Here is a 12,421-nt window from a genome sequence, read left to right on the forward strand (position 1 = left end):
CTGAGAGGAGGGAGACATGGGCAGAGACACAATCGAACTCAAAGTGGAACCAGAGTCGAGTATTCGAGTATTGTGTGGCAAGAGCAGAGAGCAGAGAGCAGAGAGCAGAGCATAGACCAAAGCAACAAAGATACACCGACCCGAGTCGTACCGATGCGATGGAGAGACTGAAATTGAAACATTTCACATTTTTAATTTGTACGTGATAGGGCAAATAGTTTGCCACTTGATGGTTCCCCTCTTTGTGGCACGGAGAATTATGCAGCACACAAATCAGGCTCCTGCCCTCGGATTCGTGCTGCATGCTAACGTGGCAGACAAATCGACTCTGCGTCTGGCAGCACTTAGCACGTGATTGAAAATTGCCCCGGGATGAAGTGATTGGTGGATTTTTCTATGGTGGAGATTCCCCTCCTCCTCCTCCTCCGTCTCTGTACTCCGTAGTTCTGATTGCCACCAATTTATTTTCGTACTCTTCTTCAGCTCCCCTGTTGATTCCAGTGGGGTATACTGGAACGTACACAAATATTTCTTGTTGGACAAACAATTTGCTCGAGACTTTGCTCTTTTCGGGTTTCGGTGTCTTTGGCTTTGTCTTTGGCATTAAAAGCTAATTTACAAATTAGTGTGAAATTAGGGCCAAAGCAGGAAGAGTACACACAGCGGAAGGGGCAAACACAACCAGACGCAAGAGCTGCATGGAGTAATCGACTGGCATACACCCTCTGGACTCCTTTCAAGACAATAGCCTAAACCTTAGGCCCTAAGGCCCAAAAGCAGCAGAGCTGAGCCCTCTTTTTGTACAGGGTATGCTCCACAACATGCCGCATAACAAGTTCGCTTGTTTTCGGCCAAACCAAGGTCACATTCAGCTGCTTGGAACCGCACTCCTCACTGAACATGTGATGATGTTTTCCGATGTATTCCGATTCGGATACCGCCCCGCCTTTGTCTTCGCTTGGAGCTGATTCTGACGGACGGAAGCGACGCCGCCTATAAATTACAGAGCTCCCTTTCCTTCAGCGTTCCATTCAGAAATCTCAAGCAGAAAGCAAACCCGCACTCAAACTCAAAGAACAACACGGGCTGCAGACCAATCGAATGCTGTCTGATTGTTCCAACGATAGTTGTTGTATGGATATTTATGTATATAGACTGACAGGAGACGGATATCTGAATAGAGATTCTGAGAAGTTGAGGGACGGATTGACTCAAGTGCAAAATATCTCAAGAAAAAGATGAATACGTTTTTTTTCTTACCAACGTTCTCGCATCAGGAGGACCTTGAATATATTTTATTGGGATTGAAAATTCCTATGATTCATTCAAAGATCATACATTTGGGTGGGTAGAGGGGTACAGGGTATCAAAAGTGTATAAATGGGGAGCACTTTTGTTCGGGACAGACACTTGCCCAAGTGTTCGGGCCAAAAATTAAGAATAATATTAATGGGATGGGCGAAGCGGGAATGGGGAATGGGGAATGGAAAGGCTAAGCCATTAAAAATCATTGGCCGTCGTGCACATCTCGATCTGGAGTGGTGGCTGGTGGGGATTGGATTGGATCAATAAGCAAACAATAAATAGCGAATCGAGCTGGCCAGCTGCAGATCGTATCGGACGCAACTTATAATTCATATTCCCCCAATTAGCAGAATCTTACCCTGCGGAGGCCAGTGGGTGGTTCCTAATAACCCATTTAAGAACCGAAGTTCCACTCATTAGATGATTTGCAACGGCCCGCCCTGTAATTGTTTTAAAATATTGCTCGGACTTGCTGTCGCTAGCTGATAAGTCGGAATGACTAATAGCGGGAGGGAGAAAGATATAAAGAGTGCGAGGGAGAAGGGTGGGGTGGAGTGACGAGACAGAGAGTCTACCCTTTGTTTTGTTTGTTATATAATCGAAGCAAAGGTGTAAATAAATAACGTTTTAAAACATTTGTATGTCAAGAAAGAAAAGGTCGAAGTGTGTAATACCCTAGAAAAATTATTCTGGCATAGAGAGAACAAACGTGATCTCCCGAGGGTGTATGTACACACTCTCTGAAAGGGTATGAAAAGTGCATGCCAGACTCGATAAGCGAGTGCTTTCGAGTATTTTATTCCTTATTTTTATTTATTTTTATGACAGATAAGTCGAAGCTCCACATGAGCTAATGGCAACCCACCTCCTGCTTCGGTGATAAGACTGTCCAAAGAGGGAGACGGTGGAGAGTAGAGTAAATATATTAAAACTAAAACAAAACCAAAAACGCCAGAGAGAGAAGCACACAAATAAAATCTATTCAATGTCAAGGTCAGCCTGTGGGACTGCGACAACAAAAACATCGACTGTTTTGTGTTTATTTTTTTCTTTTTGTCTTTTCTTGTTTATTGTTTTTTTGCTCTCTTTCTTTTTTTCTGTTGCTGTTTCTCTTTTGCACATTTTTGTTTGCTTTCGTTTTTTTTCGGTTTTGAATGTGCTCTTTGTTGATAATTTTATTTGCTCTTTCGATTGTTGGCTGAGTAGAGGGTGGAGATTATAAGGGCACCGACGTTTTGGATACCCTAGAGAATTATATCAATTGTATCCACCTTCAAATATACACAGTGTACTCTGGCAAAGGGTGTAATAATATTTATAAGAGATGCTCAGACCTCGTGGCAGAATATTTTATTTATTTTATATATTTCATTTTTGTTCTGTACATTTGTTGGTTTTATTCTTTAGACTGTTGGCTTTTTCTTAAGATATTAAGGCATTTTTGCTTTCTTTGTTTTTATCTGGCAAATGACGTAAGAGCCAGGAAGAGAGAGAGATAGAGAGCGGTTGAGACTCAAGTGAAATGAAATTGAAAGAATTCCACTGTGTGTTTTCCGTATGGTTTGGGGGAGCGCAGCCTTTAAATGGAACTCAAAAGTCACGTAATTAAAATATACACAAGTTTTCCATGGATTCCACAAGTGGAATAAAGACAGTACAGTGAAACTACCATAAGTATAACTCTCTCACATATTTCAGCAAAGTTATTGTGACAAGATCACAAAGACACAATCCGAAGAGTTTTCCCATGGTTTGATTTGTGTATGCAATGGCATTCGATTAACATACATAAGCTCGACTGTGATTAGATTTGTCAGAGGAAACTGTTGGACAGCCAATACGTGGATTTAAACGTACTGTACAAGTTTGAATGTACATGTTGTGGGGTGAAATCCTTATCATAACTCACTCGTGTCCGGCTTGCCTCTCCGATGGCTTGCAATTTCCGTTTTGCATGTCAGCTGTCACATGCAGTGGCCCCACAACCTTCCCACAGTTAGAGCGCTGTCAAAGAATGTACATTTTTAGTCGAGGAATGGAATTTCGCATTCTGATTCATATTTTACCGTATGCCATAGTGGCATTTCCTTATCTGTTTACTTACATCTATCTTTCTGTCTATCCCTCTCTTTACAGCTCGACATCTGGCTGCAACGGCATCTTTTCACGTCGCTTGGATTTCTCGGCGTTCAATAAGCTTCCAAATACGCGTTTGAATTCTTATCAAGTCAAGGTGAGTAATAGATCCAGATACGCACACATGCATACATATACTATTCATTCATTCACTGACTCATTCACTCACTCATAGTGTCAATCTTTCATTCGCTTCGCCCATTGAGCAACCAAAAGCTTTAGCTCTGCAAATTTGTTCCTTTTCTTGGAATTATCAACGCAAATCTGCCCGATTTGCTAAACTTGACATTGGATATGTTCGCTGTGTGGTCGCTGGAGGGACAAAGATGATTAGATGATTAGATAACTTTCTGCTGCTGGTGGCAGTCTCAGGCTCCGCCCGAGGCTCCACACATAATTCTTAGGAAAATACTAGAAAAAATGCATCTCTCAAGCCAGCCAGCAGTTTTTTCAGTCACATGAGCAGTTCCAAGAAGTGGATGAAAAAGAGAGCAGAATAACAACAAGAATGGCTGTATCCGATGGAAAAGCGTCGGTGGAAATCGCATCGGCTAGCAGCCTTTGCAGAGAGCGAGGGAGAGAGTGTTTCGATTGCCATTGTTCTCCATTGCGATTGATTATGGTCTCATGGATAATGCTAGTTTTTGTTGCATTCATACGAGTTGTTGTTGTTGTTGTTGTTTCTGATGGTCTTGCGGTTATTTGAAGAGAGGCAGAGCTCGAAACTGAACTGGAACCCAACAAGTTGTATTCAAGTGGCAATTAGCTAGCACCGAAAGCAATCAAGGGGCGAGTTTTGCACTTGCGGTTACAGGGGAGACCAATCCTGCCGCAGGCTGCAGCTCGTGCCTCATGAAATCATAACCGTGTGGCAGGCAGTCAGGCAGACACACCCGTGTGTGTGTGTGTGTGTGTGTATCCTTTGGATTCAGAAATCCTTAGAGTTCGCCTTGTATATTTTATAAGGAGCAGACGGAGCGATTGCATGGCAGGATAAGTGGCAAGGAGACGAAAGAGTAGGGGTAGCAAAACAAAAGCCGAAGTACACGTACCACCTGTACCCGTTCCCGCACCCCCTCCCGCTCCCTAATGCTGGCGAGTGAGCTTTGAATATGTTTTGCGTAGATACTAGTATCTGCCAAATGTATTTGTATCTGCAGCTGGTACGCCAGGGAATGCCCCCTTTAGCCAACGTATGAGCCACAAAGAGCTGCAACTGGAGAGAGAGAGAGAGAGAGATAGAGATATGGAGCATTGTCTGGAAGAGAATTGCTTTTAAAAACTTTACAATTCAATTTGTTGTGGCTGTGGAAGGAGGATCCTTCTCCCTTTTGGCAGTCTGCCGCGTTGGCATGCATTTCAAATTGCATTCGGTATTGAATTTATAAATATTTAATGCTATTCAAAATGCCATGCAACCCCCAAAACAGAACCCAAAGCAGAACTAGAACCAAAGCAATGCCAAGCGTTGGCGTATTAAATTTGTTGGTCGAAACCCCGTCTAGCAGTTGCCGCCTGGAAGTAGTTTTATCTGGTCTCCTTTGGCAAGGGGAAGCAGTAAAACAGATTTAACATAACGACTATAGGATACCTGATACTCCGGACTGGTATTCCATTTGGAAGATTATTTGGCTAATAGGTAATATATGTATGCCTTCCCTAAGCACCCAATGTGAGCGGTACATTTTGGACACTGAGGCTAAAACCTGGCTATGAAGCTATAAACTCAAGCTACAAACACCTCGAAATAAATCCACCCTCTGAATAGGGAGTTAAGAAAATGGTGGGGAAAGTTGCTCGAGCAGACGAAACTTTTTGGGAATTTTTCAACGGACAAGTTACCGGCTCGAAAGTTTGCCGACCGACAGGATCTCCCACTGTTTGCCCGAAGGATTTTCCTAAGCCCAAACCCAAACAAAGCGCATCCCATCGATGTTGAATGTTGAATGTTGAATGTGGAACCACGGAACCAGTTCGTCATAATCAAGTCTCGAGTCAACTTGTTAATCATCCAGCAATTTGCCGCTTGATTCCCGAAAGGGTTGTTGTTGTTCCTTCGCTGGTCTTTAAGCCGCTTCGCTGATTTTTTAATCAGCATATCATAGCAATTGCCCATGGCCCATGGCCCGTCTGACCCCCAGATACCCAGAACCTCCTCTCCAGCTGTCGACATTCTCATTGTAGCCGTCAAGGGATTTGCGTCATCCAATAAAAAAGGATGTCTATACGGACTTTAATCAGCTATAATTATAATTAAAAGAACGCCCAGAATTCTGATTACAATTCAATCCGCACATCTGCTAATTGTTATTCTTGCTCTTCCTTAATCCTTCAAAGGGGTGTGGCCTTTCGTTGTAAAAGCTGCTGATGCTGATTCAGGGAAGATCTGTCCCTGTTTGTGTCTGGTGCTGGTTTCTGTTCTTGCTCGTTTTTAATATGCCAATCAATCTTTGTCGTTGCCGAATTGAAACGAAATTCTTGTGAAAAAACAAACTTTCAAGGAGGAAAATAAGTTTTATACGTAGATGATTGATGAGCGCTTGCCACATGTCTTCTCTCTCTCTCTCTCTCTGCAGCGGAATCGGAGCTGAAATAGAAAATTTGAATGGAAATACTTGTTTTTTTCTATTCCATTCAGTTTGCTCTCTGCTCGCTCTGCGATTGTTTTGTTTTCTTTAACATTTTTATGAGCTGACATTACATTTCCTCTCCATGTGTGGTGTTGAATTTCTCGAAATGGACTCTGGTGGATTCGGTTTCCGTTTTTACACTTTGCTGTGGACACTGTAGTGGCCACAGATTGATGGCTGCGCATTCTCGAAGAATTCTGCCACTGTCAGAGTCGTTGAATATTCGGTCCGACGCTCGTAGATATGTACATGCATATACATACATAAATACATATGTACGTATGTAAATTCTCAGTAATTGTAAAATTGTTGGGTGTAATAGAACAGGCACTTCACTAGTAAAAGGAATAATGGGCACATCATGGTCGAGACACTCCACTTGAGGGTGGAATGCAATGAAATGACGTTGATGGGCATGGGCGCCACTGGCAGGCCCAGAATTTATGCAGACGCCGGAAAGAGAACAACTTGTATCTGGACATTCCTCTCCCGGTATCACAGACTTTGGTCATGCATCAAACATGTGCGACAGACTTTCGTGGCAGTCAGAACTCCACGCGATATTAAATTTCTTTAAAGGCGACAAATTTATGCAAAAGTTGGTTGGTTTGTCTTCTGCGCAATTGTTACGCCCACACTCAGGTGGGAGTGGACTTAACCTGAGTTCTGCTTCGGGCCTTGCCTGTTGCAAGGGAGATGGGGAGCAGCGAAGTGATGTGCGTCGCTTGACTGCCTTAAACATGACATTTATTGTAACTGTCTTCCGCTTCCTTTCCCTGTGCTTGCCACGCCACGCACTTGGAAGTACCACTCGAAGCAGCCGCCTCCTGCCGCGTTGTCACACGTTGATGCTGCCACTGGCTGCTGCATCTGGCAGATAGATGTTGCTGTTGTCGTTTAAGCATTTGATATGCATTGTGGCGTGTCTATATTTGCACATATACATACATAATGTACATACATACACATACTTATGTACATATGCATATATGTATTTTCTGTGCTCTCCATTTGACCAGACGGCGCCAAACAGTCGACAGTCATTGTCATGGCAACATGTTACAGACATTGCTGCAACGGACAAAAAACCTTTAGTACTCTTCCCAGGCCTTCTTTGTTGCAACCCCCCTCCCCACCGTGTGTGTCATTTATTTCAATATATTAAGTGGTGCGAATTACAGGCAATCTTGCGCCGCAGAAGAGCCACAAAGTTTGCTCAAGTGGCATGAAAAGTGCTCAACGAAAATGAATAATTATGTGGTCCCCGCACCCACTCTGTGGCACCTCCTCTGGCCGCTGTCTCTGTTTGCAGCTTAATTAAATGCCTGCGAGGCAATGAAGAAAAACATATTTCTAATGAGCGCCGCTCTTTTTGGGGTTCAATGACCCGTACAGATTAGGTCCTTTTTTGGGCAGCAGCAAATTCTGAATGACATTTTGAGGAAAATTTAATTTGAATTTATTTCATCAACTTATTGCGGTGTCTCTCCCTCTGTTTGTGTGGGGTTCGTAGATTTTGGCATTTCCCGTCATTAAGTTTGCCGCCTGCCGGAGACAGGCACAGGAGAATGTCTGCGCCGATGTCCTTGTCCCTCCTCCAGAGACATGGGACAGAAAGCACCACACCGCACAGAAGGAGCAACAGAGACAGAGACAGAGACGAAGACATATTCCAACAGGCATTATGAATGACAGAAGGCGTAGAGAGAGTGAGAGGGAGAGTGATGAGTGCAAAGGGGAGAGTGGAGAGTGGAAAGAAGGCAGACCGAGCCACCGACATTGAAATGTTGTTGAACTTGCGGTGCTTTGCTGCCTGCCCTGAAGAGGCATGAGAAGTGCTGATAAAGAGCACGGGAGAGGTAGAGGCTGAAAAGCTCAACAGAGACATCAAGGCTTGAGAGGTCTCTCCTGTCCGGTCCGTCATTTCATATTGAATATTTACTTTCCGACATCGATTACCTGCCCGAGGGCACAGTGGGAAAGGCTGAGATACTGTGAATTATATTCTTACGGCAGTACCAGCATTAGTATGTTTTTAACAGATATTTTGCTTGTCCCGCCCCACAGTACGCGCTAATTACATCGGCAAAGTAAATGCGAAAAAGGCGCGCATTAAACAAATTTAAAATGCATTGACTTTTGATGTTAACGAGCATTCGTTGAGCGTGTATCGCTCAATAATGTATTTAACCTAAAAAATGGCACAAACACTTCAAAGTCTGCCCACACACACACACACACACACACACTGATACACAGTGTCTCTCAGACTCATTTGCATTGCCAACAATTAAGCATTTGTTTACAATTCACAATCAACAATAAACAATTCACAATAAAAAAGAGTGAGAAAATCATCATCAGAAGCAACAACAGCAGCAGGAATGGGTACCCCTTGTGTCACCTGTAGCCAGGCACCCTTCTTTCCCCTCGGCCAGGTGGCTAGTGTTATAATCCCACACCCACCCAACGTTAGACTTTGTCTCGTCGCAGTTTTTATGATTTCATTTGGATTTATCGCATTTACAGAAACACAGATACAGATACAAAAGTCTGGCTCTGATGGAGTTGTTAGCTGGCAATGGCTGGGTCTGCTCTGAGGCTCCGAATCGAGGCCTTAGTAAACATAAAATGGAACATTATTCAAATTAAAGGTGCAGCAATGCGACTAAAGGAACAATTTTAAAAGAAGAGTCTCCACGTGAACTACCTTCTCTGCAGTGGAGTTCAGGGGAAGTGGAATTCCCTCTGGAAAGAAGACTGAAAACCCATCAAAACATTATTTGTATGGCATTAATGGAGGGATTTTATTGTGAATGTTTCAATTTATATTTTAAATATTTAACATTTGTATAACTTTTTGGTTTTCGCTGTAGTTTTTCGAATTTCTTGCAGTTGGTTTCTCGCTCGAAAGTTAATTGAAATTTTTAAGGCCTGGCCTGAAATTATTTTCGATGTTGCTGCAGCGCTGATGTTGCAGCTGCCGCTGTGCCGTGTGAGCCACTGAACCGCAACGGGTTGCAATTTGGTTGGGTTTTTTGTATCTCCATTTTTTGCGAAGTTAACGCTTCATTTGCCTGGAAGAGAGAAATTGGCCAAATGAGAGTGCCACTGCCACTGAAGGGGGCAGAGCTGCAAGATGGAAATGGGGTTGGGGATGGGGATGAGGTGCAGCCTGCAAAATGTACGTGTATTTTCCGTACGAGTAATTTATTTTATTTGAATTAATTTCGGGGATTGTTTGCTGGAAACTCGAGAAGCGACAAGTCCAACAGTTGAGCTCTTGGCGAATGCAATGGAACGGGCGGGGGGACAGCTCTGACTTGTAGTATGACAGCTGCCTGAATGACATACTATAAAGCCCGTTGCCTGCCTAATGACGATCATCATGACGATCGTTAGCATCATTAGCGATCGTCATCATCATCAAGTGTCAGACCCCATTTGTAGGAGCTCCTCAGAGAGACAACGACGGCAGTGTATAGAGGCTTACTCGCATATGGGAAATTATTGTAATTCGCTCAATGGCAGGCCCCAGATTCAGATGGGAGATTCAGCCGCCTCCAACCCGCACCTCTCCTTTGCCCCAAAGAAATATACATTTTAATTGAATCGATTTCGCTTTCGGTGCGGCCAGCGATGACATAATTTCCATCTATAGGACGCTGTCTTGAAGTCTGTCGCCTCTCGACCGACTCTCCACCCTCGACATGAGACGTCGGCGAAGCCGAGCCTCCGCTGTATTGTGCATAGATCTATAAATCTCCACAGTTTAGCTCTAGTTTCGCCTAGTTCTGGCGGTCTCTAATGTTCATTTTCATTTGACTTTGATTTATGCAGTATTTTCCCGTCGCTTAATTGTAGTTCTTTCTGTAGTTTTTCGCTTGTTTTTCACGCTCTCTTTTCCAATGGAGAACGTCCACATACTATGTTCTATGTGAGGCAGAAATTCAATTTTAAATCAGATTTTCCTTTAATTTTTTTGCCGTACAAAGGGGTCAGTAAATTAATGTTTCTTTTTTCGAGTCTTTAGTTTTAACTGCGTTAATGAAAATAAATTGCTTTGTTTGAAATCTGTTTAAGTTTGCGCACAGCACCGGAATTCAAAGTTGTTTTTTGCACGTTGTTTTAATGCTTTTTTGGTGACTTTTGTAATTCTGTGAAAAAAAGACGCAACAAAAATAACAACTACAAGGCTGTTAAATGCATAAATTAAACAACAACTAAATGGAATTATTGTTATTTTTTGTGTATATGCACTTGAAATGTGTCCTTTAAAGTTTGTGTAAAAGGGTAATCACAGAGAGACAGACCCATTCGGAAGGGATCCGGAGGTCCATGAAACGGAGGTTTCATGGTACGTACATACATATATCCAGTGTTGGTCCTTGTTTTCCCATTGCAATCGATTCTTATCTAATCCCGACGATCGTTGAGTGGCTTTTGCTTATGGAGAAATAATCGAACGATAATGCTGAGCTTCTATGAGCCCGGCTAAAGCTTTTTTATGGCCAATTCCTATGCAACAGCACAAGGACGATAACGACGACTACGTCATCATTGTCAGCTTTCCCGGTTTGTCCTTGGTTGCCATCAATGTGCGATGGAATTACCAATTTCTGGCCATAAAATCAAAGAGAGAGAACAAGTTGTGTTACGCTCCCCCTTAGTGAAAGTTGCCGCTTGCAATCACGGCTGCAGTCATGGCGATTCTTAAGCTCACTTTATATTCGCCATTATGGCACCAAACTGTATGGATTAGCATCCCTGCAAACTGCATTCTGGAAGTTTCGTTTCCTCCTCTCTTTGTACACGCTCTTAGACAGGAGCAACAATTTCGTCAATAAATATGAAATGTAAAAAAAAGAGACCTATTTCAACTCCAAAGAATGTGCATTGTTTAACACTTACTACTCTGAATGTTAGTTGAAATCAAATACCTAATGTGACTGCCTTGGGGACGATTGACCGTTGGAGGATCGTCTATATTTTGCACGCTTCTGTAGCTGTTGACTGTTTTCAATTTTTGTGAAATTGTTATGCCTATCTTTTGGTGGTTTTTCCCTCTCACTCTCCTTCTGACTCTGTCTACAAAGTTGCCAATTACGCAAAAAGTTTTTAATAACAGCAGCAGCTGCTGCTGAAGCAGCAGCTCGAACTCCATTTCCATTTCTGCTCATTTTGTACCTATGTCTGTCGGTATCTCCTGTTCGCTGTCCACTTTCGCGCTGTCTCAGCCACTGACCCCGTTCGATTGAGCTGCTGCTGCCTCTGTTGTTTCTCCGCTTCGATAAGCAGTTCGTCCCACTATTCGTCCGACACCTGTCGTGCCTTGAGACAGGGGCATACAAGGGGGTCTGGTCTGGAAATGCGCTTTGAACCTGAAAAACGAAAAGAAGAGGCAGAGAAACCAATCAATTTTATGACAAAGCCAAGCGACTGTCAGTCCGGTCCGTTCGTCTCCCTCTGACTTTATTCCCAAATATTCCCAAAATTTAAATATCAAATATTTACAGTTAAAGGCGAAGAATGAGAGAGGAAGGGAACGGACTTTTATTGGCAAGGACCGGGGCTCTATATTTATTGTCTGCAGCAGGTTCAGGTTCAGACACCTTTTATTATTTTTATTTCTTCGATATTAAATTGTGTCTAGAGCGAAATGCCATAAAATCCCCACTTAAAGCTGCTGTGGCAGGCCCCCTAACATCCCCCTGAAATACAGATTTTCCCACGCATATAGCCCCCATTGGACCCCTCTCTTGCGACGACCTTCGCCTTGAATAATGTATAAATGCGTCAGACGGTTTTTGGGGGGCCAGAAAGTCTGCGTGCCGCACATTTCCCAAATAACTCCCACGAGAAAGAAGGAAGGAAGGAAAGAAACAGGACAGTGGTTGGAATGAGGGGTGGAGGGAGATAGGTGCAAGGACAAGGTCAAAGCACCCGGCATGAAAATCGTTGGCATCGGCGAGAAGACGAGAGGCAAATGGATAGGCCTGCGCACGCCCTCGAGTGTGCAGCTTCAGTTTATTAACATTTACGGGTGCCTCCCCACTCTCCCCCACTCAAACACTTCCTAAAGAGGGTAGGGGGGAAAACGTGTATCCTTGTGCCTGCGCCTACGCAAGGGCAAGTGCAAGGACAAGGACAACCAGTCGAACAGGCAGAAAGAGAGAGAGAGAGAGAGAGAGAGAGAGGGAAAGCACTTCACGGCCATGGCCATTGTCACGGCCAGGGCCAGGGCCATTCGAGAGAGAACCAAATGCCGGCCGGCTTTCTCTCTTTAGGGAAAGCTTTGAGTAGGAGCTTCGGAGCCTAGAGGCGCCTGCGTCAAGTCTGCTCTGTCTCCC

At 43.7% G+C, this 12,421-nt stretch overlaps 1 protein-coding gene and 1 long non-coding RNA gene across 2 annotated transcripts in view; one reads left to right on the forward strand and one right to left on the reverse strand.

The window, feature by feature from the left end:
* The window catches only part of LOC117583821 (headcase protein), a 75,236-nt gene that overhangs the window by 27,322 nt on the left and 35,493 nt on the right, over nucleotides 1-12,421 (forward strand). Inside the window, 1 exon segment of the mRNA XM_034272407.1 lies at nucleotides 3,442-3,538. Within this exon segment, the coding sequence (XP_034128298.1) occupies nucleotides 3,442-3,538 (97 nt within the window).
* LOC117583823 lies at nucleotides 9,113-11,247 on the reverse strand. The gene is made up of 2 exons (XR_004573813.1): nucleotides 11,143-11,247; nucleotides 9,113-9,148 (listed from the first exon to the last, which is right to left on the reverse strand). It is a non-coding gene; the product is annotated as an uncharacterized LOC117583823 (long non-coding RNA).

This window comes from Drosophila guanche, unplaced genomic scaffold (assembly GCF_900245975.1).
Source record: "Drosophila guanche unplaced genomic scaffold, DGUA_6, whole genome shotgun sequence".
Lineage (NCBI taxonomy): Eukaryota > Metazoa > Arthropoda > Insecta > Diptera > Drosophilidae > Drosophila > Drosophila guanche.